Source organism: Heterocephalus glaber, unplaced genomic scaffold (genome assembly GCF_053883595.1).
Source record: "Heterocephalus glaber isolate CG9 unplaced genomic scaffold, H.glaber_assembly_v1.0 deba00001610, whole genome shotgun sequence".
In the NCBI taxonomy this organism is placed as follows: domain Eukaryota; kingdom Metazoa; phylum Chordata; class Mammalia; order Rodentia; family Bathyergidae; genus Heterocephalus; species Heterocephalus glaber.
This window is the reverse complement of record NW_028258381.1, coordinates 15,871,756-15,898,774: the sequence shown is the minus strand read 5'-3', so window position 1 is coordinate 15,898,774 and position 27,019 is coordinate 15,871,756. Positions and strand designations below refer to the sequence as shown.

At 53.4% G+C, this 27,019-nt stretch overlaps 3 protein-coding genes across 26 annotated transcripts; 2 read left to right on the top strand and 1 right to left on the bottom strand.

The window, feature by feature from the left end:
- Window positions 1-627: 627 nt before the first annotated feature.
- On the bottom strand, window positions 628-26,905 carry Sumf2 (sulfatase modifying factor 2). 17 transcript variants are annotated; one of them, XM_087196174.1, is made up of 10 exons: window positions 26,770-26,904; window positions 24,124-24,280; window positions 21,462-21,576; window positions 21,052-21,096; window positions 20,578-20,728; window positions 19,889-19,944; window positions 17,469-17,553; window positions 17,204-17,348; window positions 13,808-16,314; window positions 11,626-13,689 (listed from the first exon to the last, which is right to left on the bottom strand). In XM_087196174.1, exons 1-9 carry the CDS (start codon window positions 26,834-26,836, stop codon window positions 16,230-16,232), a joined length of 906 nt encoding a protein of 301 aa, XP_087052300.1. In that variant the 5' UTR covers window positions 26,837-26,904; the 3' UTR covers window positions 11,626-13,689; window positions 13,808-16,229. The 17 variants fall into 17 exon arrangements, with proteins under 17 accessions (XP_087052292.1, XP_087052300.1, XP_087052295.1 ...); XM_087196169.1 differs by lacking the exons at window positions 17,204-17,348; window positions 19,889-19,944 and having other exon boundaries at window positions 11,663-13,049; window positions 13,566-13,689; window positions 20,474-20,728; window positions 26,770-26,905; XM_087196170.1 differs by lacking the exons at window positions 17,204-17,348; window positions 19,889-19,944 and having other exon boundaries at window positions 11,663-13,049; window positions 13,566-13,689; window positions 13,964-16,314; window positions 20,474-20,728; window positions 26,770-26,905.
- Chchd2 (coiled-coil-helix-coiled-coil-helix domain containing 2) lies at window positions 2,374-6,667 on the top strand. Its single transcript, XM_004839977.4, has 4 exons — window positions 2,374-2,557; window positions 4,483-4,741; window positions 6,035-6,185; window positions 6,420-6,667. Exons 1-4 carry the CDS (start codon window positions 2,508-2,510, stop codon window positions 6,428-6,430), a joined length of 471 nt encoding a protein of 156 aa, XP_004840034.1. The 5' UTR covers window positions 2,374-2,507; the 3' UTR covers window positions 6,431-6,667.
- Phkg1 (phosphorylase kinase catalytic subunit gamma 1) lies at window positions 7,910-20,401 on the top strand. Of its 8 annotated transcripts, none has more exons than XM_004839979.4 (10): window positions 7,916-8,005; window positions 10,027-10,118; window positions 10,671-10,849; window positions 10,983-11,037; window positions 13,400-13,465; window positions 13,847-14,010; window positions 14,257-14,347; window positions 14,433-14,586; window positions 14,674-14,799; window positions 15,050-20,401. In XM_004839979.4, the coding sequence occupies exons 2-10, from the start codon at window positions 10,036-10,038 to the stop codon at window positions 15,296-15,298; spliced, it is 1,167 nt and encodes a 388-aa protein (XP_004840036.2). In that variant the 5' UTR covers window positions 7,916-8,005; window positions 10,027-10,035; the 3' UTR covers window positions 15,299-20,401. The 8 variants fall into 8 exon arrangements, with proteins under 8 accessions (XP_087052287.1, XP_004840036.2, XP_087052289.1 ...); XM_087196163.1 differs by having other exon boundaries at window positions 14,674-14,816; window positions 15,050-15,211; XM_087196160.1 differs by having other exon boundaries at window positions 14,674-20,401.
- Window positions 26,906-27,019: the final 114 nt, after the last annotated feature.

Here is a 27,019-nt window from a genome sequence, read left to right as displayed (position 1 = left end):
ACATTTGGATACTTCTTGTGTGTAAAGAAGTGGTCACAAGTTGGGCATGGTGGTGCACAGCTGTCATTCCAACACTTGGGAGGCTGACAAGGAGGATCACTGAGTTCGAGGCCAACCTCAAACTGTATAGCGAGACCCTGCCTCAAAAACAACAGGGCCAGGGATTTAGATCAGTGGTGCCACCACCTGCCTCGCAAGCACAGGGGCCTGAGTTTGATCCCCGGTACCAAAACAAAAAAAAATCACAAAAGCACAAATCCTTTGCTACTCTGGCAGAAGGGGGAAATTTGGGATTGACATCTAAACAGAAAAGAAAGTTCCACTTCTGTTTTTTCTCTCTCATAAACCTCACCTCCAAGACTTCCCCATGGAGCCCCTCATGAAATGCCCTGGCCAACTTTCCCCTTGTTGTGATTCTGTTACCATTAAAGTGTCTCATGCCAAGTATCACTAAAGCACTGCCCCTCAGAGTCTTTGCAATCCACTGCTCTGACTTCCTGTGATGGGCTTAGCCCTCATAAACATGAGGCTCACTTTCCGGCTCCCCCCTTAACTCAGGGTGTCGAGCATTTTGTCTCAGCAACAAGAGAAAAAGTGAAAGGTTGCCGAAGAAGGGGGTCACACGAAGACATTCAAGCAAGCTTTATTGGGGGGGCAGTCTGCAGCCTGCTGGGCTGACTCACAGAATGGAGACCAGCAACTGTATGGGCTGAGCTGGAAGCTTATATAGGGAACTTGCAGGAGGGAGAGCAATAGTCCATTGGTGGGGGGAGGTGGGTAATTGGGGCAGGGGTATGTAACAATAGGTTTCAGCCAGGGGGATGGAGTAACTGCTTTCGGGAGGCCCCTATCTTACTGGAATATCTGACTAAGAAACCAGTAGGGCAGAAAGACCTTAACTAGGCAGAAAGTCACTAACAAAGGGAGGTCATGCCTTAGCTATGTAGAAGTTCCCTGTTCCTTGTGGCCGGAGTGGGGTAAAGGGAAAGGAGAGGAGGGGGCTTGCTCTGTGGGGGCTCTGAAATACCCAACAAGAAGTATCTAGACAAAGCCTACTTAGGCTCGCTGGACCAGGTGGTGCTGATTACAGTATAATTTCAAAGTACTGGGTATCTTTTTTTTTTTTTTTTTGGTACTGGGGATCGAACTTGGGGCCTCCTGCTTGTGAAGCAGGCAGCGGAACCACTGAGCTAAATCCCTGCCCCATTGGGTATCTCTTAAGGAGGCTTGCAGGCCTGGCTGTCACATCTCCATCTTGAGGCCTGGCTTTGTTCAGATGCATCTCCAGCTGTGATCTGTTCTCATCCTCTGCACTGATTCCCTCGAGGGCCTAGACCCTGTCTGACTGGCTATTAATTTCTACCTAACTTAGGTGTCTATAACACTATCCTGCCCTTTCCTGATGTCACCACATCACATAGGCGCTTGTGTCTTCTCTCCTAGAAATTTAAACTCCATGAAGGTTTTTATTTAATTGTTTTAATTGCTGTATCTCCAGAATCTATCAGGCTATTCAGTAAAATTCTGTCAAATTACCAGGGTATGGATTTTATCCTAATTCTGGACACAAATTCCTTTTTATATAAAAGGGTTAAGATGTATGATGCCATATGTGAATGTAAGGCATTCATATTTTCTGAATCTTTTTCTTACTGGACCCACAGACAAGAAAGAAATACTGTACAAGTAGATCCCTAAGTTACCTCTAAAATGAAGTCTTTCCTTGAGGTTTACACAACCACACTGTCTCCAAAAAGTAGCTGCTGGCTGGGCGTGGTGGCACACGTTTGTAATCTCAGCACTCTGGGCGGCTGAGGCAGGAAGATCACAAATTTGAGCCCAGCCTGAACAATGTAGTGACTCGGCAAGATTTTTCTTTTTTTATACTAGAAATTGAGCCCAGGGCCTTCGCACTGAGCTACATCCCCAGCCTTTTATTCCCCCGTCCCTGGCCTTTTAAAGTAATTTAAGGCTGAGAAAGATAAAGCAACTTGCCCAAGGTCCCTGGCAACCAGGCCTGAGATGTGACCCACTCCCAAGGTTGCATTTACCCTATCATGTTAATACAAATATGTGAAGGAAGCAGCAACAGGCCCCTTTTTTCCCTTTGGTTTTCTGAGACGGTCTCGCTGTGTAGTTCTGGCGGCTCACTGTGTGACCCACTCTGATGCAGCGGACCTTCTTCCCTAGGAAGCAAATTGCTAACGGTATTAGGATGGGGGGGGGGGGTTGTAGGGAACCGCAGGAACTTCCGGCTTTCTAAAGCACTGGTGCACCGAGCTCATGACGTCACTGCGTACGGTGAGACGCTGCCCTTGACGTCTTGCTCTTCCAATGACCTTCAGGGCCCCGGAGACGTAGGCACACGGAAGGGCTCTGTCTGCACGCTGATTGGTCGAGCGCCAAGGTCAGTCCCGCCTCCCGCGTTCTGCTCTCCTCCCTTCAGAAGGAGCCATAGTCTTCGCGGAGTTGGGTGTTTCTGGGAGCTGAGCGATAGTGTGCCGACGATGCCTCGTGGAAGCCGAAGCCGCACTTCCCGCGTCCCCTCTCCGGCTAGGTGAGACCGTGCTGGGGCTCGAGGTCGAAGTCAGGCGCCCGGAATCTGCCGGCTCCGCAGGCAGAGGACGGTGGGAGCGAAGCGCCGCGCACCGTGGCTTCTGTTGTGTTCGTCGTGTGCCGGGCGCTCATGCACGGGAAAGCCGTTTTGTTTTTACTTGTTGCAGTTTTGAGACAGGGTTTCACTATGTGGCCCAGGCTGGCCTCGAACTCATGGCGACCTTCCTGGCCCAGCCTCCAGTCCTGGGAGGACAGGCATGCGCCATCACGCCGGTCTGGTTGATAGCGCAGTGACGCGCGCTATTTAATAGCGGAGTAGCGTGTTAAGTCCTAACCTTTTGACGTGGGTAAATGGAAATAGGAGCCACTTTACCGCACTTCAGGGTTTCGGGAGCTTCGTGGCGCCGATGCTGGTGGTGGTTGCGGTACTGGGGACTGAACGCAAGGCCTTCGCCGTGAGCTATATCCCCAGCCCTAGTTAGTTATTTTTGAGACAAAGTCTCGTGAACTGCCCAAACTGGGCTGAAATGTGTGATCCTCCTGCCTAAGCCTCCCAAAGCTGAGATTACAGGTGTTGCTTCCATGCCCGTTTTAAACTTCATTTTCCTATTCTGTAAAAGTCAAGGAGCCGGGCTGGATCATTTCGCCACATGACTCTTCAGTTTGGAGTTTGCGTCGCAGGATTGCTCTGGTGCCTACACTGTCCTGAGCTCCTGTGCCCAGGCGAGTCACCCTGGCTCCCGAGTGGCACCACAATGGGCCCCAGGGTTTTTGTTTTATTTTTGTGGTATTAGGGTTGGACCTACAGACGCGCTACCACTAATTTACTATCCTTATTTCCTGTTTTGAAAGAGCATCTCCTGGGTCAGGGATTTAGCTCAGTGCTTCCACTGCCTGCCTTGCAGGTGCAAGGTTCCGAGTTCGATCCCTGGTACCAAAAAAAAGAAAGAGAGAGAGAGAGAGCGAGAGCATCTCCTTACGTTACTTTATTCAGGCTGGCCTTCAACTGGGCAGTCCTCCTGATTCAGCTTCCTGACTAGTTGGGATTACAGGTGTGTGCCACTATGCCTGGCTGCCTTTTTTTTTTTTTGGCTTTGGTTTTTTGAGACAGTCTTGCTGTTAGTTCGGGCTGCTCTTGAACTAGCTATGTAGCCCAGGCTGGCCTCAGACTCATGGCAATCCTCCTACCTCACCCTCCCGTGCTGGGATTACAGGCGACCACACCAGAAGTGAATGAAGGCAGCAGACAGTTTAGACTCGCCCAATTATATTTTTCAGCCTCTCCAGTACCCTTGAACGTTGTGGTTGCCTAACATTTGACTAGATGAGTTCTCTAGCTTAATATTCTGTATATTTTTATGAAGTATTGGAATAACTGGCATTTAAAGAAACCATGGTTAATGTGAGCTGGACGTGGTGACACAGGCCTGTAATCCCAGCCCTGGGAGGCTGAGGCAGAAGGATCACTGCAAATTCAAGGCCAGCGTGGATTACATAGCAAGACCCTAGCTCCAAAAGCCAAAAAATAAAAATTAAAAAGAGAACAAAGATACTGTGGTTTATGTGGATACATGGAAATGGTTGTCGGAAAAAAAATAAAATATACAGTTGATACTCGGTCACTACCACCTTATCAGAAGAGATAAGATGCCTTGTGTGGTGGTGCACGCCTGTAATCCCAGCACTCCAGAGGCAGAGGCAGGAGTATCGCCAAGAGTTCAAGGCCAGCCTGAACACAAAGCGAGACCTTGTCTCAAAAAAAAAAAAAGATATGATGTAAATAATTAATAGAATTATTTTTGGTAAAATCTTGAAAGTTTGTATTTGTTTAATAATATGAAGCAGCTGAGGTTTATTGAAGTGTACAATTTTGAAAATGAGTGGGGAATGGGAGCATCACGCTTGCTTCACCCTCTTCCTCCGCAGCCGGGCCCCTCAGATGCGAGCTGCGCCCAGGCCCATGCCCAGGCCAGCCCCAGCGGCCCCGACCCCGGTGGTGGCCCCGCCTTCTGCGGTGGGCTCACCTGCTGCTCCACGACAACCGGGTCTGATGGCCCAGATGGCGACCACTGCAGCAGGTGTGGCCGTGGGCTCTGCCGTAGGGCACACGCTGGGCCACGCCATCACAGGCGGCTTCAGCGGGGGAGGCAGCGGCGAGCCCTCCAGGCCTGACATCACCTACCAGGTAAGCCTCCTCGGTGCTGTATTTTCTGAGGAAACTTGGTTGTGTATAAGTTCCTGATGTGTGAGGGTGAGGACTGTCTGAGAATGCAGAGTGCTGTGAACAGCAGCACTTGAGAGACTGAGGCAGGAAGATCGCTGTGAGTGTGAGGCCAGCCAGGGCTACATAGCGAGACCCTGTTTCAACAGACAGAAAATAGGTTATCAAAAGGCACATTAGGCAGTGAAGCCAGCACCTTAGCCACCATCAGCAAGTACTGTGGACTGTTTTTCCCAAGGAGTAGAATTGTAACAGTTCAGCCTGACACACTATAAATTAGCTGCTTTTGAGATGGGGTCTTGGTGTGTAGTCCAGCCTGGCCCCAGACTTTCAGTGATCCTCTTGCTTCAGCCTCCCAAGTGCTGAAACTACAGGCGTGTGCCACTGTACCCATTTTAAATAGCTATTTTCCCTTGATGGTGCTTCTTACTAATCCAGTCTCAATCAAAAATTTCTCTTTTGGTGGTACAGGGGATTGAGCCCAGGGCCTTTACACTGAGCTACATTCCCAGCCCCCTTTTTTCTCATTTTTATTTTGAGACAGGGGTCTCAGAGGTTACTTGGGCTGAGCTAGAACTTGGCCATCCTCCTGCCTCAGCCTCTTGGAGTGCTGAGAGTCAGGCTTGTGCCATAACCCTCTGGTCCCTTTCCGGTGCTCCCCGCCATCTTCCTTTCTGTGAGTTTTCTTTCCTAAGGAGCCCGAGTGTGTCCTGGTGTATTGCTGGTGTACTTGAAACTCATCCATCTATTTTTCCTATAATAGTCTCACTTTTCATCTATGGCGCTTCACTGAATGTTTTTGTTTTGTTGTGTTTTTAGACGGGGTCACTAAATTGTCCAGGCTAGGTTGAATTTGTGATCCTCCTGCCTCAGCCTGCCAAGTAGCTGGGATTGCAGGTGTATGTCACTGTGCCCAGCTGATTTATTTTTTTTTTTATTTTACTTTTGTGGTGCTAGGGCCCAACCCCAGGGCCTTTCACATGCCTTTTGCTGTCCCACTAGGCTGCCTACCTGGCCCGTCTCTTCTTGAGCGGCCCAGATAACTGTTCCCCTTGCTTGGACTTTTTTCTGTTTTGGGCGGGGCGGGGGGGCGGTTCTCACCAGGGATTGAACTCGGGACTTTTCCCTTCCGAGGTAGGCAGTGGTGGTTGTTCTTTGATTTGTATCTGATTCTGGTTCTGTTTCCGGGTTAACCCCAGGCCACCCCCTGCCCGGGTGTAATCCAGTTCCTCAGCAGTGCTGGGTGTTTCCTTGCAGGAGCCTCAGGGAGCCCATCTGCATCAGCAGGCATCCAGTGGGCCCTGCTCCTTTGAGATAAAGCAGTTTCTGGAGTGTGCGCAGAACCAGCCTGACGTGAAGCTCTGCGAAGGGTTCAATGAAGTACTGAGGCAGTGCAGGATCGCGAACGGTGGGTGACTCCGCTTCCTTCCTCTGTCCGCTTACTGAGCCCAGGGAGTTCAGCGTGTACCAAGGTGGCCCCACCCAAGGTGGCTCCCAGATTCTGTCCCTAGTGCACACACTGCTCCTTCCAGCCGTGGGGGTGGGCTGGGTCCCCTCTGTGGCGCTCAGAAGAAAACAGTAACATGGGTACCTGTTGATTTCTGCAGCTGGCGCTCTGCTAATGAACCCCTTCTGTTTGCAGGACTCCTCTAAGCAGGAAGTCACAGGGAAGACTCGAAACCGACCCCGACCAAGTTACTTTAGCCTGGAAGTATAATTAATAAAGTGTAAAACCATTCAGTTCAACCTCATTTCGGCTTAAGAACGGCAGTGAAGAGGGTGTTCTGGTCACACGGATGGGGCAGAATTGGGGACACGTGTGCATGAGTGGCCTCCTAAGCCAGCTGTTGTGATGTTAGTAGTTAGAATAAAGTGATTCTCTTCCAAGGACTGGTGTGGTGCTCACTGTCAGGTCACCCCAGAACATAGTACAGAGAGCTTGGCTCGCTCATCTGCACTTGGGTGTGAAATACGCAGCCAACCCGGGGCTTCCGGCAGGGAGTTTGGCGCCAGCGCTGTCTCTTGTGAAGGTTCCAGCTGTTGTCGGCCTCTGGAGCCCAGTGAACTGAGAGGCACCGGAACCGCTTAAAATCCTGCTTTCGGGGCTGGGGACCAGCTGCAGAGTGGGCCTCAACTCGGGGAGGCCTGGCCTCACTCCTTGGCACTGGGAGAGAAAGTCTCAGCTGTGAGGTGACCAGGGAGGTGAGGGAGCAGACATGTCTGTTGCCGGTGGTTCCTGGGTCACCAGAGGTCACCATCCTCCCAGTTGATCAGGCATCTGGTGATGAAAACTTAATTCAGACAGAAACTCCCCTTGCAGAAGCTTTTCCTCTACTTGGTGGCCTGCTCAGGGGACATGGTTTCCTCTTCTGGAAGATGACACTGTCCCTGCCCCGCCTGCCTTGGGATGAACTGGGCCTTGTGCACTCAGCAAGAGATCAGACACCCCCGGCCTGGGTTTTTTCTCTTCAAGTGAGCCTAGCTGCATCTCTCAGCGCAAAATTTGTTTTTGGGGCTGGGGATTTAGCTCAGTGGTTTCGCCGCCTGCTGCGCAAGTGCAAAGACCCAAGTTCGATCCCCAGTACCAAAAAAAAAAAAAATTTGTGTTTTTAGGACTTAGCTCCTGTCCACATTTTATTGTGCTGTTCTGTTTTGAGACAATCTCACTATGTAGCCCAGGCTAGCCTCAAATTCATGGCAATCCTGCCTCAGCCTCCTAGAGTGCTGGGATTGCAGATGTGGATTCCCATGGCGCCTGACAAGGTCTTCGTCATATAAGCCAATTGTAGGGAGCCCTGATAGCTAGATTCCTGTGACACCTGTACGTTGCGCCGTGTTCCCTATAAAGCCAGCCCTCCCTCCAGGCCCAGAGGCCAGGAGAGCCCCAGAGGGAAGATGTTTCCCCCATCCTGCCTGGTCCTGCTTGGTCCCCGGCCACCTGAGTTTCCCTCGCCCTCCACCAGAGGCCACCACTGGTGAGACTGGGGCCTGGGCCCCCTCCCTACCAAGCCTTGGCAGCGCCCCAGCTTTGCACTTGGGATTTATTTTTGGTGCGTCAGCCTCCGTCATCAAATAGCAAAGCCAAAAGCAGAGCCACAGGATCCTCTTACTGCAACGCCAGTGTCCGCTTGGGACACAGCCTCGGCCTCGCTGTGCCTGCTCCCCCAGGAGCCCCAGGACCTTTGGGATTCTTGTCACGGTCAACAGAGGCCCTGCAAGGACCTAACGGTGAGTGGCCAGGCAGCAGGCAGGTAGTAGGAGAGCCAGGGGTAGAGAAGACAGAACTCCCATGTCTGCTAGGTCCATTTCTCTTCTGAATGCAGACACACCCAGGAAAGGGTCCCCATCGACTCTGTTTTGTTTTGCTTTTTGAGACAGGGTCTCACTATGTAGTTCAGGCTGGCCTCGAACTCACTATGTAGCCCAGACTGACCTCCAACTTACTATTGGTGATCCTCCTGCCTCAGCCTCCGGAGTGCTGGGATTACAGGCATGGGGCATCCACTCAAGACACCTGTCTGGAAGTATTTTTCTCCAGAAACCCAGTGCCTGTGTCTGTTTCCTGACTCTAGGTTTCGGGAGGCTGTTCCCTCCCAGCATAGGGTGGCATCCCCGTGGAGGGCCTGTGCTGCCCAGTTTGGGGACATGAATGCACAATGCCCATCTTGGGTCTCGAAACGGGCTGCTTTCTGCAGAGACTCTGGCTCTGGGGGTCGCTGATGGCAGGCAGGAGCCCCGAGTGCACCAGCGCCTGCCCTGGAACAGGAGCCTGTTGTTACTCTAACCCTTCCCCAGGCAACCAGGCAGCCGGGAGCGGGGCGCCAGGGCTCCGGGAAGAGGCAGCCCAAGACCAGGGCTGCTGCTGGGCCGAGACCCAGCCTCCGGCTGCCGTCCTCAGAGAGACGGAAGTTGTGCCTCTTTTCTCTCTGCCCCCGCCAAGGTCTTGGCAGGGACTCTACATCCCTCAGATCCTGTGTCCGAGGTCCCCGCAGGTGCCCCTGTGTTTCTGACAGCACAGGCCAGCTCTGCCCTTCCTGTCCGTCCTGACTCGGGACCCCCAGGGGCCAAAGAGCACGGGGCATCTGCCGTAGGCCCCTGGGCCAGGCCCAATGTCACCTCACCTAGGGAGCAGCGCCAGCGTCTCTGCCTGGGTCCCGAGGGCAGAGATGGCCGAGACCTCCCAGAGACAACCCTAGTCTTGGGAGGGGACGGGGCACTGGGTGGGGACACTGGAGGGTGGGATCAGCCTCACCCTGCCCTGCATTCCCCCAGACACAGGGTGCTGTGATGGGAAAGAGCCAAGGCTTGGGAGCTGCAGGATGAAGGAGGAAGGAGAGAGGACTTAGAACGGCCCGGTTACTGACGGGAGGAGTGGGGAGAGGTGAAGTGGGTCTGGGAAGGAAGTGTTCTCCAAGTGCGGCAGTTACAGCGGCGGAGCTGCGGAGAGGCATGGGACAGGAACAGTAGTAGAACAGCAGACAGCAGGCAGAAGAAAAGGACCGCATGGCCTGCAGACAGAAAAGGAAACTACACTCTAAATTGTCCTCTGTAACCCAAGCACTCTGGGAGGCTGAGGCAGGAGGATCCCAACTTCAACCCCAGCCTGGGCAATTCAGTAACCTAGCAAGAGCTGTGTCTCCAAATAAAAAAGGACTGAGGATGTAGCTCAATACAAAGGCCCTGGGTTCAATCCCCAATACCAGGGGAGGGAAAAGAACCCTCTGTAGCTTCTCTGTGGTTCTCAAAGCAAAGATGTGCATGCCTCAGAGCTAACCTTGGGGCCCCGACCCTCTGCCCCAGCCTGCGCCTGCGCCTACGCAGGGCCGACCAGCTGCTGCCCCCACGTGGAGCTGTGAGGAACCACAGTGTCCTGTGAGGTCACAGCGCCAAGAAGCCAACCCTGCTCTTCCAAGGCTGCAGGCACGGGGGAGGCAAATGCTCAGGAGGGGAATGGTCATCACTGGGACCGGAGGGGCTGCCAGGACAGACCGGGCAGGGATCTGTACGTCCACAAACCTCTCTTGAATGTTCACTGTAGGCCAGTCACGTGCCAGGAGATAAAAAAGGCAAGAGAGCTGGGTGTGGTGACGCGCACCTGTAACCCCAGCACTCAGGAGGCTGAGGCAGGAGGATCACAGCCAGTTCCAGGGCAGCCTGGGCTACACAGCAAGACTGTCGCAAAGGGGTGGGAGGGCTGACCGCTTCCTTCTGCTCCCCCCCCCCCCCGACCCTTGGAATCTCTGCCCCAGGAGCCCAGCATGACCCGAGACGAGGCCCTGCCAGATTCTCACTCCGCCCGGGGGTTCTATGAGAACTATGACCCCAAGGAGATCCTGGGCAGGTAAGAAGCGCCACCCTCTGCTAACCTGGCCCCGCCCCCCTGGAGAACTGCCCCGTCAGGGTCCTGCCCCCCCTTAACCCAGGACAGGCACAGGGGCCGGAGACCGCTCCCACACCCAACCCCAGCCTTGGGCTAGCGCAGGGCTCGGGGACCTGAGGGGAGGTTGTGGCTGCCCTAGGAGCAGGGAAGGAACCTGAGACCAGAGCTGGGCGCAGTGGAGGACGCCAGAGATGCCAGCAGTTTGGGAGGCTCAGGCAGGAGGATCACAAGTTCAAGTCCCACCTGGACAACTTAGCAAGGTGCTGCCTCAGAATGAAAAATGAAAAGGGGTTGGGCATATAGTTTAGCGGTGGGGGACCCCAGGGTTTGACCCCGAGTGCCACGAAGCAGAGCCAGCGAGGGAGGACCCAGCCCTGACACCTATCTAGGTAAACAAGCCCTCTGGGCCTCTTTCCCCAGAGCTCATGGGAGTGGGAGGAAATGCAAGTGGCTAGGTGCAGGCAGGCCTCTCAGCCGTGGCCCTCACCCAGGGGCCCCATCCCCGCCCCCCAGGGGTGTCAGCAGCGTGGTCAGGCGATGCATCCACAAGCCCACCTGCAAGGAGTATGCCGTGAAGATCATCGACGTCACCGGCGGGGGCGGCTTCAGCCCCAAGGAGGTGCAGGAGCTGCGGGAGGCCACGCTGAAGGAGGTGGACATCCTGCGCAAGGTCTCGGGACACCCCAATGTCAGTGAGTGGCACTCCGCGGAGGCCCCAGGACTCCCTGGGCGCCATCCTGTGTCCCCACCACCACACAGCGGCCTCAGGGCCCTCCCCAGGTCCACTGCCCCAGCCCAGAGACGAGCCCGCCGTTTCCATTTCAGTCCAGCTGAAGGACACTTATGAGACCAACACTTTCTTCTTCCTGGTGTTTGACCTGTAAGTACCGCGCCCAGGCCTCGAGAGAGCCTGTGCTCTGCTCCTGCCCAGTGCAGTCCCGGGACCAGTCCTCCCCCAAGGAGGGTCAGGCCGCCCCTTGGCTCAAGCTGGCAGGATTGGAAACCTGTGTTCAACACTTAGGGGCTGGGTCATTGAAGTATTAGTTTTCTTTTTCCTTTTTTGGTTCTTTGTGACAGGGTCTCACTGTGCAGTTCAGGCTGGCCTTGAACCCACTGTGTAGTCCAGGCTGGGCTCGAACTCACAGCGATTCTCCTGCCTCAGCCTCCCAAATAGTGGGATTACAAGTGTGCGCCACCACACCTGGCCATCACCATTTTTATTAGAAACGCTCCCCAGGGAAGGGAACTCTTCACTCCTACTCACTACATGGACCACTGTTGTAGGACTGTGTTGAGCAATTTCTCCCTATGTAACAGTTAATGTAAGGGCTGGATTTACGTGAGAAAATCACCCAGGTGGCTTTGCTGAGTTTGTACAGCAGGAGCTACAACTTTTTTTGGTGGTGGTACTGGGGATTGAACCCAGGGTTACACCCCCAGCTGCTTTCTTTTTTTTGAATTACAACTGTTTTATTTTATCTTACAAATGATTTTATTACAAACGATTTTTGATATATTTAAGTAATAATGTATTTATACATAAAATCTTATCATCATACATTCTAATTGGCTGTGGGCCACTTTGGCTTAGCATATAATCCCCTTCTCCCTGCTGCTGAAATCTGGGGTACAAGAATCTGCCTATCTTGTTGCTGTCCGAGAGACACATTTTGGTAATCCCAAATTTGTCAGCTTTTTTGGTTTTGTTTTGAGACAGGGTCTCGTTATGTAGTTCAGGCTGGGCTTGAACTCACTGTGTAGCCCAGGCTGTCCTTGAACTTCCAGCCATTTTTTTCTTACTTTGAGACAGGTCTCCCTCAGTTGCCCAGGTTGCCCTCAGATTTGTAATCCCCTGCCTCAGCCTCCTCTCCTTCACCCTCCTGGGATTATAGGCTTGTGCCAGCCCACCTGGCCCTGAGACACAATTTAACCTGTCACATGTGTACAATTAAGCTGTCAGCTCCAAGAAGACAGGAGCCCGCTGCTGTCCCTTGCATGGTGCCCACATTTACTGGTAAACCTTGGTTGCTGCTGATGTCAATAGTGAATCCTCCTTTCAAATGGATTAAAATGATAAAAACAGGTTTTAGAGATAGGCCAGTGGCAGAGCACTTACTAGCATACTCAAGGCCCTGGGTTCCATCCCTAGCACTGAAGAAAAACAAAAAAAGATAGACTGGATTCATAGGAGCGGCATGATGGCGCACACCTCCAACCCCAATACTCAGGAGGCTGAGGCAGGAGGAGTTCCATGAGTTTGAGGCCAGCCTGGATTGCACGGGAGAACTTGTCTCAAAGAAAACTAGATTCACATGTCACCTTTTAAAAAGATAGTAAATATTGTATAAAACAAGGCTCACCCTGTAAATTCTAGGTGTCAAACAGACCCCGTGGCTACCCCACTCAGCAAGCCCAGGAGTTTTCTTGCTTCTCTCCAACGCTGGGCACAAACTTGCTCCTTTGCCCTAGGATCCTGCTGCTGTCCCCACAGGTGGGCGCTGGACACACCTTTGTCCATTTAGCCAAGGGAGGCTGTCCTAGGACCCTTCCCAGCCTGCTGGGTCGAAGCTGTTGCGCCCCACTCAGACACAGCTCGGATGTCCGTAACCTTTGAGGAGGCTGCTGGGGAAGCTATTTTTACTGCTGCCCAGGAGCCCTCTAGGGCGCGTGAGAGCACTCTGCCGCCCAGCTCTGCCTGGCTCCTCCCAGGAGCTAAGCAGACTGAACCCTGAACCACAGCTCTATAATCCTGCTGGAACAAACAGTTTCCCCACATCACTGTAAACTCCTACTGTTTTCCTGGGCAAACTCAAAATATTCAAGTCCTGGGCCGGGGATTTAGTTCAGTGGTTCCAGTGCCTGCCATGCAAGCACAAGGTCCTGAGTTCGATCCTGGTACCAAACAAACAAACAAATATTCAAGGCCTCCTGATCCGTTCTGGGGTCCTAGGGCTCCTACAACCCCAGCTCTGACTTGGGCCCTGACAGGCCCCGGCCCATGATGTCACTTGCACAAATGGGGACCCCACACTCCTTACCCCACTCTCCAGCCTCCCCTGCTTCTCTTCCAGTCTTTCCTGACTTCTCCACTCCCCTCTGCAGCCCCTTGCCCTGACTGGGTCCTGCCGGGGTGCAGCCCTCTTGGCCTGTAGGACATTAGGGCACAGGACACAGCTCCCTGGGAGCAGGGGCAGGGGAGGGTGGCTGGGACCGAGCCAGCATCATACCCTTGGTTCCCACAGGATGAAAAGGGGCGAGCTCTTTGACTATCTTACTGAGAAGGTCACTTTGAGCGAGAAGGAAACCAGGTAGCGTGCGTCTGTCTGCCCGTCCATCCTTTCACCCTTCCCAGATCCTTCCCCAAGTCCCAGAGCCACAGGGCCAGGGTCCCAGGGAGGCACAACGTGCCTGTCATGCTGGGCGTGCACACTGCTGGCTTCGGTGGCCTCCCTGTCACCCGACCCTGAGGAGTGGAAGAGTGACGTGATGTGTGGTGGGACACTCCAATGACGGGATGAAGTGCTGCCTGATTCTAGAACAAAAAACAAAGCCAAATGGGCCTGGGAGGAGCTCAGTGGAAGAGCACTCGCTTAGCATGTTCCAGGCCCTGGGTTCGATCCCTAGGCCCCCACCCCCCTCCCCGTCCTCACCTTCCCCTGAAAGAGTGACGTGTGTGCTCCCGGCCTCAGGAAAATTATGAGGGCCCTGCTGGAGGTGATCAGTGCCCTGCACAAGCTCAACATTGTGCACCGGGACCTGAAGCCTGAGAACATCCTCCTGGATGACAACATGAACATCAAGCTCACCGACTTTGGCTTCTCCTGCCAGCTGCAGCCCGGAGAGAAGCTTCGAGGTCCGGTACCATGGCAAGGCCCAGGCAGGGTCCAAGGCTCCCTCGTTGGTGACCCCAGGAACACACACTGCCTGGGCTCCCCCCTCTGCCCCATCTCAGGGGCTCCAGCTAAGTCCTCTTTCCCAGACTGAGCAGAGCCAGTTGCCACTGTCTGAGTCCAGGCCGGGATGATCACATGAGAGCCCCAGCCCCATTCCGGTCCATCTCGGGCCCCCCTGCTGCGTCCTGACAGTAGCTCTTCTGCAGAGGTCTGTGGGACCCCCAGCTACCTGGCCCCAGAAATCATCCAGTGCTCCATGAACGACGACCACCCGGGCTACGGGAAGGAGGTGGACATGTGAGTGGGTGCGGCGCGGCCCCGGGACCGCCCCTGCTGCTGCTCCCCCTGCCGAACCGGTGTGAGGAGGCCCCCCACCCTGCAGGTGGAGCACGGGGGTGATCATGTACACCCTGCTGGCCGGCTCCCCGCCCTTCTGGCACCGGAAGCAGATGCTCATGCTGAGGATGATCATGAGCGGCAACTACCAGTTCGGCTCCCCAGAGTGGGACGATTACTCCGACACCGTGAAGGACCTGGTGAGGCCGGGCGGCGCGGGCCCACGCCACGTCTCCCAAAGCGCCAGCGGCCGCGGCCCTGCGACCTCAGCGCCCCTCCGCCCCCAGGTCTCCCGCTTCTTGGTGGTGCGCCCCGAGAGCCGCTGCACAGCAGAGGAGGCCCTGGCGCATCCCTTCTTCCAGCAGTACGTGGTGGAGGAGGTGCGGCACTTCAGCACCCGCGGGAAGTTCAAGGTGCGAGGCCCCTCAAGGTGCGAGGCCCCGAGGCACGCGGTCCCCACAAGCTCGCGGTCCCCACGGGCACCCGGTCCCCCACCCCGGGCCTCCAAGCCTCCTGCCTCCAGCTCAGCTGGGACCGCAGGGAAGGCGGAGGTCACCCCGTGGCTCCCGCTGCTCCCCGCAAAGGTGGTAGCGCAGGGCCGGGAAACCCGGCCAAGGGCCGCCCGCACTAAGCCGGCTCGGGGTCCTGTCCCGGCCCGCGCAGGTCATCGCGGTGACCGTGCTGGCCTCCGTCCGGATCTACTACCAGTACCGCCGCGCCAAGCCGGTGACCAGGGAGATCGTCATCCGCGACCCCTACGCCCTGCGGCCCCTGCGCCGCCTCATCGACGCCTATGCCTTCCGCATCTATGGGCACTGGGTGAAGAAGGGGCAGCAGCAGAACCGCGCCGCGCTGTTCGAGAACACGCCCAAGGCTGTGCTGCTGTCGCTGGCTGAGGAGGAGGACTTCTGAGGGGAGGGGAGGCTCGCAGGGACAGAGGGAGGGGACTGGCGTGGGGCCATGGCCCGGAAGGCTCGGCACACACGCACGCACGGGGAGGCGAGGGGTCCCCAGCGCAGTTTGCCCCCTCGGTTCTGTGGCGGGGGCCTCTTCCCTAGGGTCCTGGGCGACGACAGAAGACGGAAATGTCTGCCATGCGCCCGCGGGAGACTTCCGCAACCTGTGGTCCAGCACGGCCAGAGGCTCGGAGCCCCACACCACGAACAGCGGGGGAGCTTCGGGTCCTCTTCCACGAGTACTGTTTACTTGGTGCGTTACTTGGTTCTCCCAGACCCCTGAATTCTGAAACAGGTTCTTGGCCGTGAGGGGGACACCGCAGAAAGGCAAATGAGGGACGCAGCTTCTTTCTACAAGAACTGGCTAGGAAGCTGGTCATGGTGACACTCATCTGTAGTCCCAGCCCTCAGGAGGCTGAGGCAGGAAGATCACCGGGAATTCGAGACCAGCCTGGGCTACACAGTGAGTTCAAGGGCAGCCTGAACTACATGGTGAGACTTTGTCTCAACACCCCACCCCACCCCACCCCCACCCCCGGCAAAAAAAATTCCTTAAGGAAAGAGCTACCTAGAGGGAATTCTGCCACAAGGAAACAATGTCAGATCCCTGAATCAGACTGGGAGGAAGGGAACAGACCTTCCAAGCAGTAGACTGGACTTTGAGTATCTGGCCCCAGGGTCAGCAGCACTTGACCTCTAAGGGAAACCTCCCAGCTCCCAGTCCACCCTGCGGGCCTGTTCTCCACCCAATTCTCCACCCAACACCCGGGACCCCGCCCAGGGTCCCCTCCTGCCCTGGTGGGAGATAGTGAGGGAGGGAGGGCAGGATGCGGGTGTGCTGGGGATGCCCTGGGAATGACAGAGTGCCGAGGGGCTCCACACCCAGTTCACAGCTCACTGAGGGGCCGGCCCTTGCTGGCCGCACAGCGGAAGCCCAGATTGTCCGAGGCTGAATCAGGAGTATTTCCCATCCTGCCAATGGAAGGGGAGAAAGAATGGGCGCGTGCGTACCGAGGGGCTTGGCCTTTCCAGCCCTACCCCCGCCGGGGCTCAGAGGTCTGGGTGCCTACACAGCCTGGCAGTAGGGCAGGTTCTGTGCCACAGCCACTTGGGGAGGAGGCGAGGGCGACCAGGTGAGTGAGCAGTTTCCAATAGCTCAGCCTAGGCATCTGGAGGTCAGAAATGAGCCATCCCGCCTGCTCAAGGGTCTCACAGATGTTCCTCACGGCACTGTGCTCGGGAGGGTCTCACAGCTTTGTAGACAAGAATCAGACTGGGGCAGATGGAAAGTCCTGCCTGGGGCCACTCCTGCTGGGCCCGGAAAACAGTGACAAACCGAGGTTCACAGGTGGGGACTTCCTCCACCCACTGTCCAGAAACAAAGGTGAAGAGAATTCGCTGCTATTCTTCAGGAACCCGGGGTGGGAGAAAAGAGATGGACCTCATCAGGTCCACAGGGGTGAGGCAGAGCTTTGAATTCCCCCAGGAGCTGGGGCTGCCACCCTTCAGGCGCCCCCACTAGCCAGCACCTCCCTGAACCTTCTTCATTATGAAACAGTGATTATGACAAATGTTTTGTGTGCCCCAGTTTGAGGGGGCAGTGATTCCATGACCACTGGTGCTGCCACTGCTGTGGCTACTCCGCTTGCTTCCCGGCCCCTGGCTGTGAGGACAAGAGGGGACATGCTGTCTCCCCGGGTGTGGGACCTGGCGGGAAACGTTCCTCAGCTGTCCCAGTCCCTCTTGCTTTCTGTGGCCACACTGCTCACTCCCTCCCCTGCCTGACTCCCGGTGGAAGTGGGGTGCAGCAGCAACACCCGCCCTGCACCTGAGCCAAGGACCCTTGGAGCAAGGGCCTCACCTGGTGGTGACCCGGGCCTGGTGGTTGGCAGAGCCATCGGCCGTGTCAATCCAGGACGCCCCCCGGAGGACATGCATGTCCTGCTTAGCCGGCTGGTAGGGCGACGAGGTCCACTCCCACACGTTGCCCACAAGGTCAAAGAGCCCTGCGGGGAAATGGCGGTGGGGGTGCTTTTCTCTGCCTCCCACATCAGGCACAGGGATCCAGCCCAGCAAGCAACCTGTGAGAGCGTGCGAGTGCCATAGCGCCCTGAGGGAAGCCTTACCGTAGTCGTTCTGCGGGGGAAAGGCGTTCACCGGGGACACTCCGTGGAAGCCATCCTCAGCTTTGTCACCCTTGGGGAACTTTCCCTGATGGCAGAAATGACAGCTAAAGGACAATCGGCCTGTCCCAGGGCAGGGGTTACCTTCCTCCCACCCAGAGGGAAGCCTAGCTCTCTCACCCTGCTGTATCACCGGGCAGGGCAGGGCAGGGCAGGACCCACGGTGCCCACTGCAGTCCGTTTCCAGCCTGCCTGTGCCCGCCTCACCCACCCTCAGCAACTTCCTCCCTTGTGCTAGAACCCTGAGGCCACAGTGCCGCAGGAGAGAAGAGGGGCAGCTCGATTCTGTGCTCAGCAGAGCCACCCTGCGGCTGTCTCAGGGTCACCCGGGCTGTCTCTTCATGTCTCTCCCTTCTGCAACCACCACTCATAACCCTCTTCTCTGCCTTGACTCGACCTTCCCTCTCACCTGCTCCTCATCAGCAAAATTCTTCAAAATGTAACCTATGTTTGCTGCTATCATTTGTTCAACTTGGTCATTTTTCTTCTAAAACTGAGCTTCAATACATGACTGTAATCCCAGCACTGGGGAGGCTGAAGCAGGAGGATTACATGAGGTCAAGGCCAGCCTGAACTACACAGTGAGACCCTGTTTCCAAAAAAAGTTAAAAGAAAAAAAAAAGGTGGGACCTTTAAAAGGAGATAACTAGGTCACTGCGGCATCACCTTAGGAGCAGACTACTGCTGGTTTCTTGGACTTAGTTCCCATGAGAGTGGGTTGTTATAAAGCAATGTTGCCCTCTGTGGCCCCTTCCACCTTTCCAAGTTGCCCTGGGGGTGGGGGGAGTTGCAACTTGCCAGATGCCAAACAAATGGGGCTGCAGGGTACGGGCCTTTAGCCTGTAGAACTGTGAGCTGAGTAAACCTGTCTTCTTTCTTTCTTTCTTTTTTGGTACTGGGGATCGAACTTGGGTCCTAGTGCTTGCGAGGCAGGTGGTGGAACTACTGAGCTAAATCCCGGCCCCAGAACCTGTCTTCTTTAAAAAATACTCAGCATCTGGTATTATAGCAATGGAGAAGAGATACGTACTCTCGAGCCACTTGCTCTGGCCTGGGGCTCTGTTCTAAGCTTCAGATTCCAATTTTCAACTTCTCATTTTTTAGTGGTACTAGGAATCCAGCCCGGGGCCTTTCGTGAGCTTGTCCTGCTCACTGCCCTGAGCTCTGCGGCCATGCTCCGCCCCAGCCCTCCTGAGCATACACATGACCCAAAGACACCCTAAACCGAGCTCACCCTGAGGGACCTGGTTCTGTCCCCAGGGGCCCCAGTGCAGATCTAGTGTGGACAATGGCAGCACTGGCACCATCCAGCCACACCCAGATTCATGCTTGAATCCAACCTGGCACACTGCTCAGTTACTACACCTTGCTCACCCTCTTACATACTTGCGTGCTGTCTGGCTTTCTCCACCGCCACCATGCATTTTTTGGGACAGGGTCTCACTGTGTAGCCTAGACTGGCCTCAAACGCGCGACCTCCCTGCCTTGGCCTCCTGTGTGCTGGGATCACAGGTGTGCACCACCATGACCGACTGGCTGGCTTCCTCGCTAGATCCCACTTTTCCTTAATACAGAGCCAAGAGGCAGGGTCTCTGCCACAGCTGCAACTCAGAGACTTCCTGTCAGCCCTGCAGCTTGACCTCATCTGTGCTGCATAAATCAACAACGAGCAGCAAGCATTTCCCCCTCAGTCGACCTCCTACCACTCCAGCCATATCCTCGGATGGGGTGGTGAACATAGCTCAGGGGTACGGTGCTTGCCCAGCAACCCCAAAGCCTTGGTTCCAACCCTAGAACCTCAAGAGAAAAGGCAGAACACTTCAGTTGGCACAATACAATTCAATGCTAGGTACTCTGCTCATTTCCTATGCTGGGATGACTTTTTTTGCAGTACTGGGGACTGAATGGAGAGCTTTGCACTGAGCTACATCCCAGCCCTTTTTTGTTTTGTGGTACCGGGGATCAAACTCGGGACCTTGCACTTGCGAGGCAGGTGCCAGAATCACTGAGCTAAATCCCTGGCCCCATCCCAGCCCTTTTTAAAATTATTTTTTTAGGTTCTAAGACAAGGTCTTGCTAACTTGCTAAGCTGCCCAGGCTGGGCTTGACTTTGTGATCCTCCTGCCTCAGCCTCCCAGAGTTGTGAGATTACAGACGTGTGCCATCACAGCTGACTGGAATGCACCTTCTTGCACTTCACTGGGCAACTCCCTGCTTAACCTGCACAAGTGTCCCCTCTTGTGATGTCACCCAGCACCCTGAGAGATGCTGCCTTCTGCCTGAGCAGCAGAGTCCTGCACCACCACCCCCCGACTGACCCCAGGGCCCACCCATGCCTGGGGAAGGAGGGAGGGCAGTCTCACCTGCCACAGGTTGGTGCGGTTGGGCTGGAACCTGTTTCCCCAAGGGTAAACCTGACCTGCCAGGAGACCAGGCACCACAGAGAGAGGCCAGAGTTAGAGAAGGGAAAAAATGAGGGAACCAGGGGGATGTTAGGAGGTGACAAGAAACAGACTGGGGTCATTTACTTTATTCCCCATACCCATCCCCTCACTCTGCACTGCACTGGGGACCCTTGACTTGGATCTCCTGAGTTGTTCTATTATTGACTGACTGATTGATTGATTGACTGCAGTACTGGGGATCGAACATAGGCCCTTCACACTGAGCTACATCCCCAGCCCTTTTTATTTTTTACTTTGAGATAAGGTCTCTGTAAACTGTCCAGCCAGGACTCACACTCACGATGTTCGGCCTCCCAAGTGCTGGGATTACAGGCGTGCACCACTACACCTTGGTAATTACATTTACTGAAATGTAACTTAATACTGTGGAATCTCCAACAATAAAATATTGTACATCTGCTTTTCTTTCCACACCAGTTTCTCATTTTTATGGCACTGTACAGATGTTCTGGAACATCAGTGCTACCACAATTAGTGCCTCACCACGGACAGGCCGGGGTGCGCTGGGGAACAGCCCCTTCCCACCCTGCAGAGCTCCTGGTGCAGCAGGCTGAGGACAGGACAGGGAATGGCCCTGGTGATCGTACCCTTCAGGCCACCCCGGGCAGCGAACTCCCATTCCTCCTCAGTGGGCAGCCTGCGGCCCCGCCATCTGCAGTACGCCTGGGCGTCGTTCCAGCTCACGTGGAGCACAGGCTGCTCCAGCCTGTCCCGGATGCCAGAGCCGGGACCTGTGGGCTGACGGCCGGGATGGATTGAGACAGGAGGCTGTGCCCACCCGGGGCCTGAGCTCAACTCCACTGCTAAATGGAGCCAGGGCAGTGGGAGAGAGCTTGGCTGAGCGAGAACCGACCAGAGCCAGCAAAGGGACCAGAGACTCACGGAGAAGCGGGTGGGCAGCAGGGAAAGCAGTGAGGTAGAGGACTGCTGGGTGTTGGCCTGGGACCCCCAAGGCATTGCTTACAGCTTGGTATCTCCGGAGGGGTGAGGGGTCTGGGGAACTAGTCTCCTGAATAAGACTCAGGAGGGGCCCACGATGGGGTGGAGGAGCCAGCACTTACCTGCCTCCAAAATGCCCTTTCCACTGGAAGCCACCAGAGGACAGGCTGCAGAAAGGAGGGAGGTGGGGGCAGGGTGCTGCAGCCCAGGCAGGCACTTGGGGCTGGGGTCTTCACAGGGCATCTGACCACCCTCGTTAGAGCCCCAGGATGTTCTCTCGGGGGTGCAGTATCTGAACCCTGCGTTCCTCTGGACTTTGATCAATCTCTCTACCCAAGAACAAGCTCAGGGCTCCCTCCCATGAGTACATATTGGCCTGGGCTCCTCCAGAGTGCGTTTGCCTCGCTTCCTCTCCACCTCCAGCTCTCAGGTAGGTCTGCCCCTGCACTGTGGCCTGGGTGACCCCGCATCCCACAGGATTCTGGACTAGCCCCCACTCCCATCCCCTCAGCTCAGGACCTTGTCTTCTCACCTTCATCTGCTGGGCTGCTTTGTTTTTTAGCTCACTGGAGACGAACTCCTCAAAAACAAAGCTCCACCCAAAGAGCTCAGCCTCCGTCCGGTACTTTTTCTCCCTGACAAATTTCCTGGAAAGAGATTTCCCTGGTCTCAGCTGAGGGGTTTGGTACCCCATCCCTCTCCTGGTCTAGGAAACCTCTTAATTCCCTTGTCCCATAAGAAATACACCACACATGGGCCAGAGATATGGCTCAGTGGCACCGCGCCTGCCTCACAAGTGCAAGGTCCTGAGTTCGATCCCCAGTACCAAAAGAAATATACCACACAGTTTTCAAGATGCCAAGGGATTAACCTAAAAGCCCAAGCAGAATTTCTTTGCAATTAGGCTATAACTCACATACAGTAAAATTACCCCCACCCTGTACCAGGGATCGAACTCAGGACCTTGTGCTTGCAAGGCAGGCATGGCACCAATGAGCTAAATCCCTGGCCCAAATTGTATAGTTCTGTGAGTCCTGACCAAATGTACAATCACTACCACAATCAAGCTGCCACCAGGGGTGTAGCTCAGTGGTAGCGTGTTTGCCTAGCCAGGTGCAAGGCCTGGTCCCATTCCACCAGCGTGCGCGCGCGCACACACACACACACACACACACACACACACACACACACACACACACAGGAAGATATAGAACAGCCCCATCAACCACTTCCAGAATTTCTCCAGTGCCCCTGAAACTACGGGTCTGCTTTTTTGCCCTGTGGTTTTGCCTATCCCTGAACGTCTTCAAAACTGAACCCTGTAATACGGAGTCTTTGGGGTCTGGCTTCTCTCAGCTGGGAAAATGCTTCAGAGATGGACCGGGGATTTAGCTCAGTGGCTCTGCCACCTGCCTCGAAAGCACAAGGTCCTGAGTTCAATCCTCAGTACAAAAAAAAAAGCTTCAGAGATGCATCCACACTGTTCCGGCATTGGTGGTCTGTCCCCTTCTGCTGAGGAGTGCAGCATACTGAGTTTCTGCATCCCCAGCGGAAGGTCATCCTTCAACTCCTCTGGTTTTCAGGAACACATAAAGGGACTGAGCAGGAAGCTCAAGGGTGGGGAACAGATCTCTTTTCTGAAGCCTTCCTCACTTATCTAAACTCACAACAATCATGGGGGCACAGGTGTTGTCTCCACATTAACAGATGAAGGGCACTGGGTCAAAAATAGCATACCTAGACTTCAGGATGGATTTCCCTGCAGTTTGGTATAGGTTAGTCCTTTTCTTTTTTCCAGTACCAGAGACTGAACCCAGGGCCTTCACACTGAGCTATATCCTCACCTCTATTTTATTTTTTTTTATTTTTCATTTTTAAATTTTTGGTACCAGGGATCGAACTCAGGTCCTTGCGCTATTTTATTATTTTTGAGACAGGGTCTCACTAAGTCACTAAATTGCCCAGGCTGGGCTCAAACTTGTGATTTCCTGTCTCACCCTCCCAGGTCCACTATATTTCAGCAAGCAGATTGTAGGGCTAAAATGAATTGCTTTCCTTGCATTCACAGTACTCTGTTTGAGTTCTCAGATATAAGACGACATTGTTTACCTGTCAAAGAGGCTTTGAAAATACAGGAAGCGATTGGGAAATTTTGTACCAATATTACTTACCAGTTTCAGAGCATGTGAATGGTTTGTGAGCCTCTTCCCAGAGAAGCAGAGATAAATTACAGGGTAATAAAATTTGTTGAAGGTGACATCATATTTCCACCATATAACAGCTCATAATTTGAAATATAAAAAGAATACCTACTGTTGGTCTATTTCTGGTTGTCATGATATGGTGCCAATGAGAACAGAAGTTATTTATCCTCATTTAATTTTATTATTTTGGATTTTTTTTGTGTGTATTTTTGAGGCAGAGCCTTGTTATATAGTTCAGGCTGGCCTTGAACTCACTGTGTAGTCTAGCCTGGGCTCACACCCAAGGTGATCCTCCTGCCTCAGCCTCTCAAGTGTTAGGATTATAAGCATGCACCACCACGAGCAGTATGATCCTTTTCCCAACCCTGCCCTCCTACCCCAGAACAGGTTTCTGTTGGGTGTTTGACTTCTGCTTCTGTTTTGTGCCAGTGTTGGGGCAAACGTACTGGTGTAAGAGCCAAGGGATTCACCTGTAATCCCAGCACTCTGAGAAGGGAAGCCAAGAGGAGCATGACTTCGAATTTAGCCTGGGAAACTTAGTGACAGCGAGGACCCTGTCTCAAAATTTTAAAAAAAGAGAGCCAGGGATTTAGCTCAGTGGTTCCGCAGCCTGCCTTGCAAGCGCAAGGACCTGAGTTTGATTCCCGGTACCAAAAAAAAAAAATTTAAAAAAAAAGAAAAAGGAAAAGAAAAAGGGCTGGGATGTAGTTCAGTGAGAAGGCTCTGGGTTCAGTTCCCAGTACAATAACTAAATAAATTAATAGTAATAAAATAAAATGAGTCAAGGATTTGAGTTCCAGGCCCAGCTCTTCCACCAAAGGGGTCAAGTCAAACCTCTTTGGCCTTCAGATTCTTCATCTGAAAGACAGAGGTGACACCTCACACTGCACCACTGACAACAAGCGACAGTGAACAAGCTAGTTTCCTTTCAGACATCAGGAATGAAGGTTAGAAAGGGCCTTTACTCCCCCTGAAAAACACCTGATGTACCTGAAGTCTTTATTGGTGACAGGAAATATGTCGATGCCAAAGGGTTTTACTGTTACCTCCCGGACAGGCCCTTCACCATCTCTGGCATCTGGAGCATCTGTCCCCATCAGGAACCGCCCACCTGGCAGCCAGACCATGTCAGCAGCCTGTGCATTTCCTGCAGAAGAGGGCAGGTATCAGTAATGCATGCATAGATATGTGACAAGTGGGATTATTTGGATTAAATGTAATGCTCATCATGGCATAAAATGACAAGGCTGAACAACCGAACATTAGCCAGCTGTGGTGGTGCACACCTCTTCACCAGCACTCAGGCTGAGGCAGGAGGATCGAAAGTTCAAGCCCAGCATGAGCAACTTAGTGACTCAGTGAGGCCGTTTCAAGATAAAAAATTAGAAAAGGGCTGGGATGTGATTTAGTGCAAAGGTCCTGGGTTCTATCCCCAGTATTGCATTGACAACAAGAAAAACATCGGCTTTAAATTCTTATTCTGCCATTTTATTTGCTTGGGGATCTTAGGCAAGTTACTTAGTCTAAGATCCAATTTCTTCATCTATTTTATAGCTGGGAGCTGTATGAATTAAAAAATGTGAAATAAAAAAAATGTGAAAAAAAAAAGTGAAATACTGAGCTCATGGTTGCTCCTTACTCGCCTATTTATTCCCCAATACAACCCTTTGTCCTAGCCAGGTAAAACTTAAACTATAATCTCAAATACATGTAGCATTTTGTTTTTCAGACAGAGTCTTACTATATAGTCACACTTGTCTTGAACCCACTATGTAGCCCAGGCTAGCCTCAAACTTGCAGCAATCTGCCTGCCTCAGCTTCCTAAGTGGTAGGATTTCAGGTATGGGCCACCATACACAGCTTATATCTAGCACATTCTACCCATTTTTCTGCTCATGATGTTTTTCTTCTTTCTCTCAATTTCTTGAATTTATCTTTTTTTTTTTTCAAGACAGGGTCTTATGTTGACCAGGTTGGTCTGAAACTCATGGGCTCAAGTGTTCCTCCCCCCTCAGTCTCTCAAATGCTGAGACTACAAGCCCCAAACACTGAGTCGGGTATAAATTCTTTGTTTGTTTTGTTTTGTTTTTTGGCACCAGGGATTGAACTCAGGTCCTTGCGCTTTTGAAGCAGGCCGTGGAACCACTGAGCTAAATCCCCAGCCCTATAAATTCTTAATTATTCTCACTACTATAACATACGCTGCAGAAAGTAAGGGACTGTATCTATTTTGCCCGTGTAGCCCTGGCACCTGGCACAAATGTACTGATTATAATAATTCAGTGAGGGCCAGGGATTTAGCTCAGTGGTTCCACCGCCTGCCTCACAAGTAAAAGGTCCCAAGTTAGATCCCGGGTACCAAAAAAAAAAAAAAAATCAATGTGCTCCTTTATAAGCTTGCTGTTCGAATGCTTCAGACAAGCAATAAAAACAACCTTCCATTTCTTTATTCTGTAGGAGGAAACCAAGACCCAAAAGAATTGCTGATTTAAGAGCTGCTTTGGGTCTGGGAGGGCAGCTCAGTGGTAAACTGTAGGGAGAAAAGCTGATCCCGGGACACAGGATTCCACCCAGGACCTTCAGTTCAGCGGTGTTCCCTGGCTTCATGGGACTTCTTCAGTGCTTCCAGGAAAGACATCCTAACACATCAGTTTCTCACAGAGGCCAGACCTTCTCATGTTCCTCAGGACTGTGTCTTTAGATCCTTTCTCATTCCAACAGGACACATGCTCATTTCATCCAGTCAGTTTCCTCAACAAATAAATTTGAAGGAAAAAGAAAAAGGACCAAGCACAAAAACTTCAAATTAAAAGGGAATTAAGAAACAACATATAAAAAAGGGCCAGGAATTTAGCTCAGTGGTTTCACCACCTGCTGTGCAAGCGCAAGGACCGGAGATCGATCCCCGGTACCAAAAAAAAGAGAAAGAAAGAAACAACATATAATCGCAATGTATAAACTTTGTTTCGACCTGAACCCAACAAGCAAATTATAATTAAAAATATTTTAGTGGTGGTGCACCACTGTAATCCCAGCACGCTGGGAAACTGAGGCTGAAGGATCTCAAATTCAAGCTTTGCCAGCCTAGGTAATTCAGTGAGATCCTGTTTCAAAGTTTTAAAAAATAAAATAAAAAATAAAATTTAAGAAGACTGGGCATGTAGCTCAGTATAAAGGCCCTGGGTTCAATTCCAGAACTGAGGGGGAAAACTGAAGAGATGGATTTGAGAGACTGGGTATCATACTGCAGTACTGTCAATGCTCCGGTGGAAGGGTTACTGGAATTCCTCCCGTGACCTCGGGTGTCCTGAGCTAATCTCTGCGAATAAAACTGGCGCCAGGCTGAGATTCACTTCCGGTTCCAGGAGTAAGGGACCCCCCCCCCAGAGGGCGAGAGTAGTCACACACTGCCAACTATTCAGGCCAGACAAGTATGAGCAGGGAGAGGTCCGCATTTTTCTCTTTCACAGATTCCAGAGAAGTGAAAAGCAGCAAAGCGCCGATGACGCCCGAACCCGGAGACACAGGGCCTCGCACCGCCTCGCCAAGGCGAGCTCGTTCCTGGCGGAGCGCACACCCTTCCCTGTGCGCCCGGGACAGGTGGCGCCGGCAGGCGGCGGAAGCCAGCACACTGACCTAGTTGGAGCCACGGGGTGGACAGGAGGCACAGCACCGGCAGCGGTGGTGAAAGCGAAAGGGCCATGCTGAGCCGCGGGAAGGCGGGGCGTACGTGGCCTATTGCGCATGCGCCCGTACGCACCACGCCAGCAGACAGCACTTCCGCGCGCGTGCGCACACCCAGAGTTTAGAAACACCCTCTAGCCCCAACCACTGCAGAGGCAGAGCCCTGGGGCCAGCTGGTAATAAAGTAGTGTTGAGGGTCCCT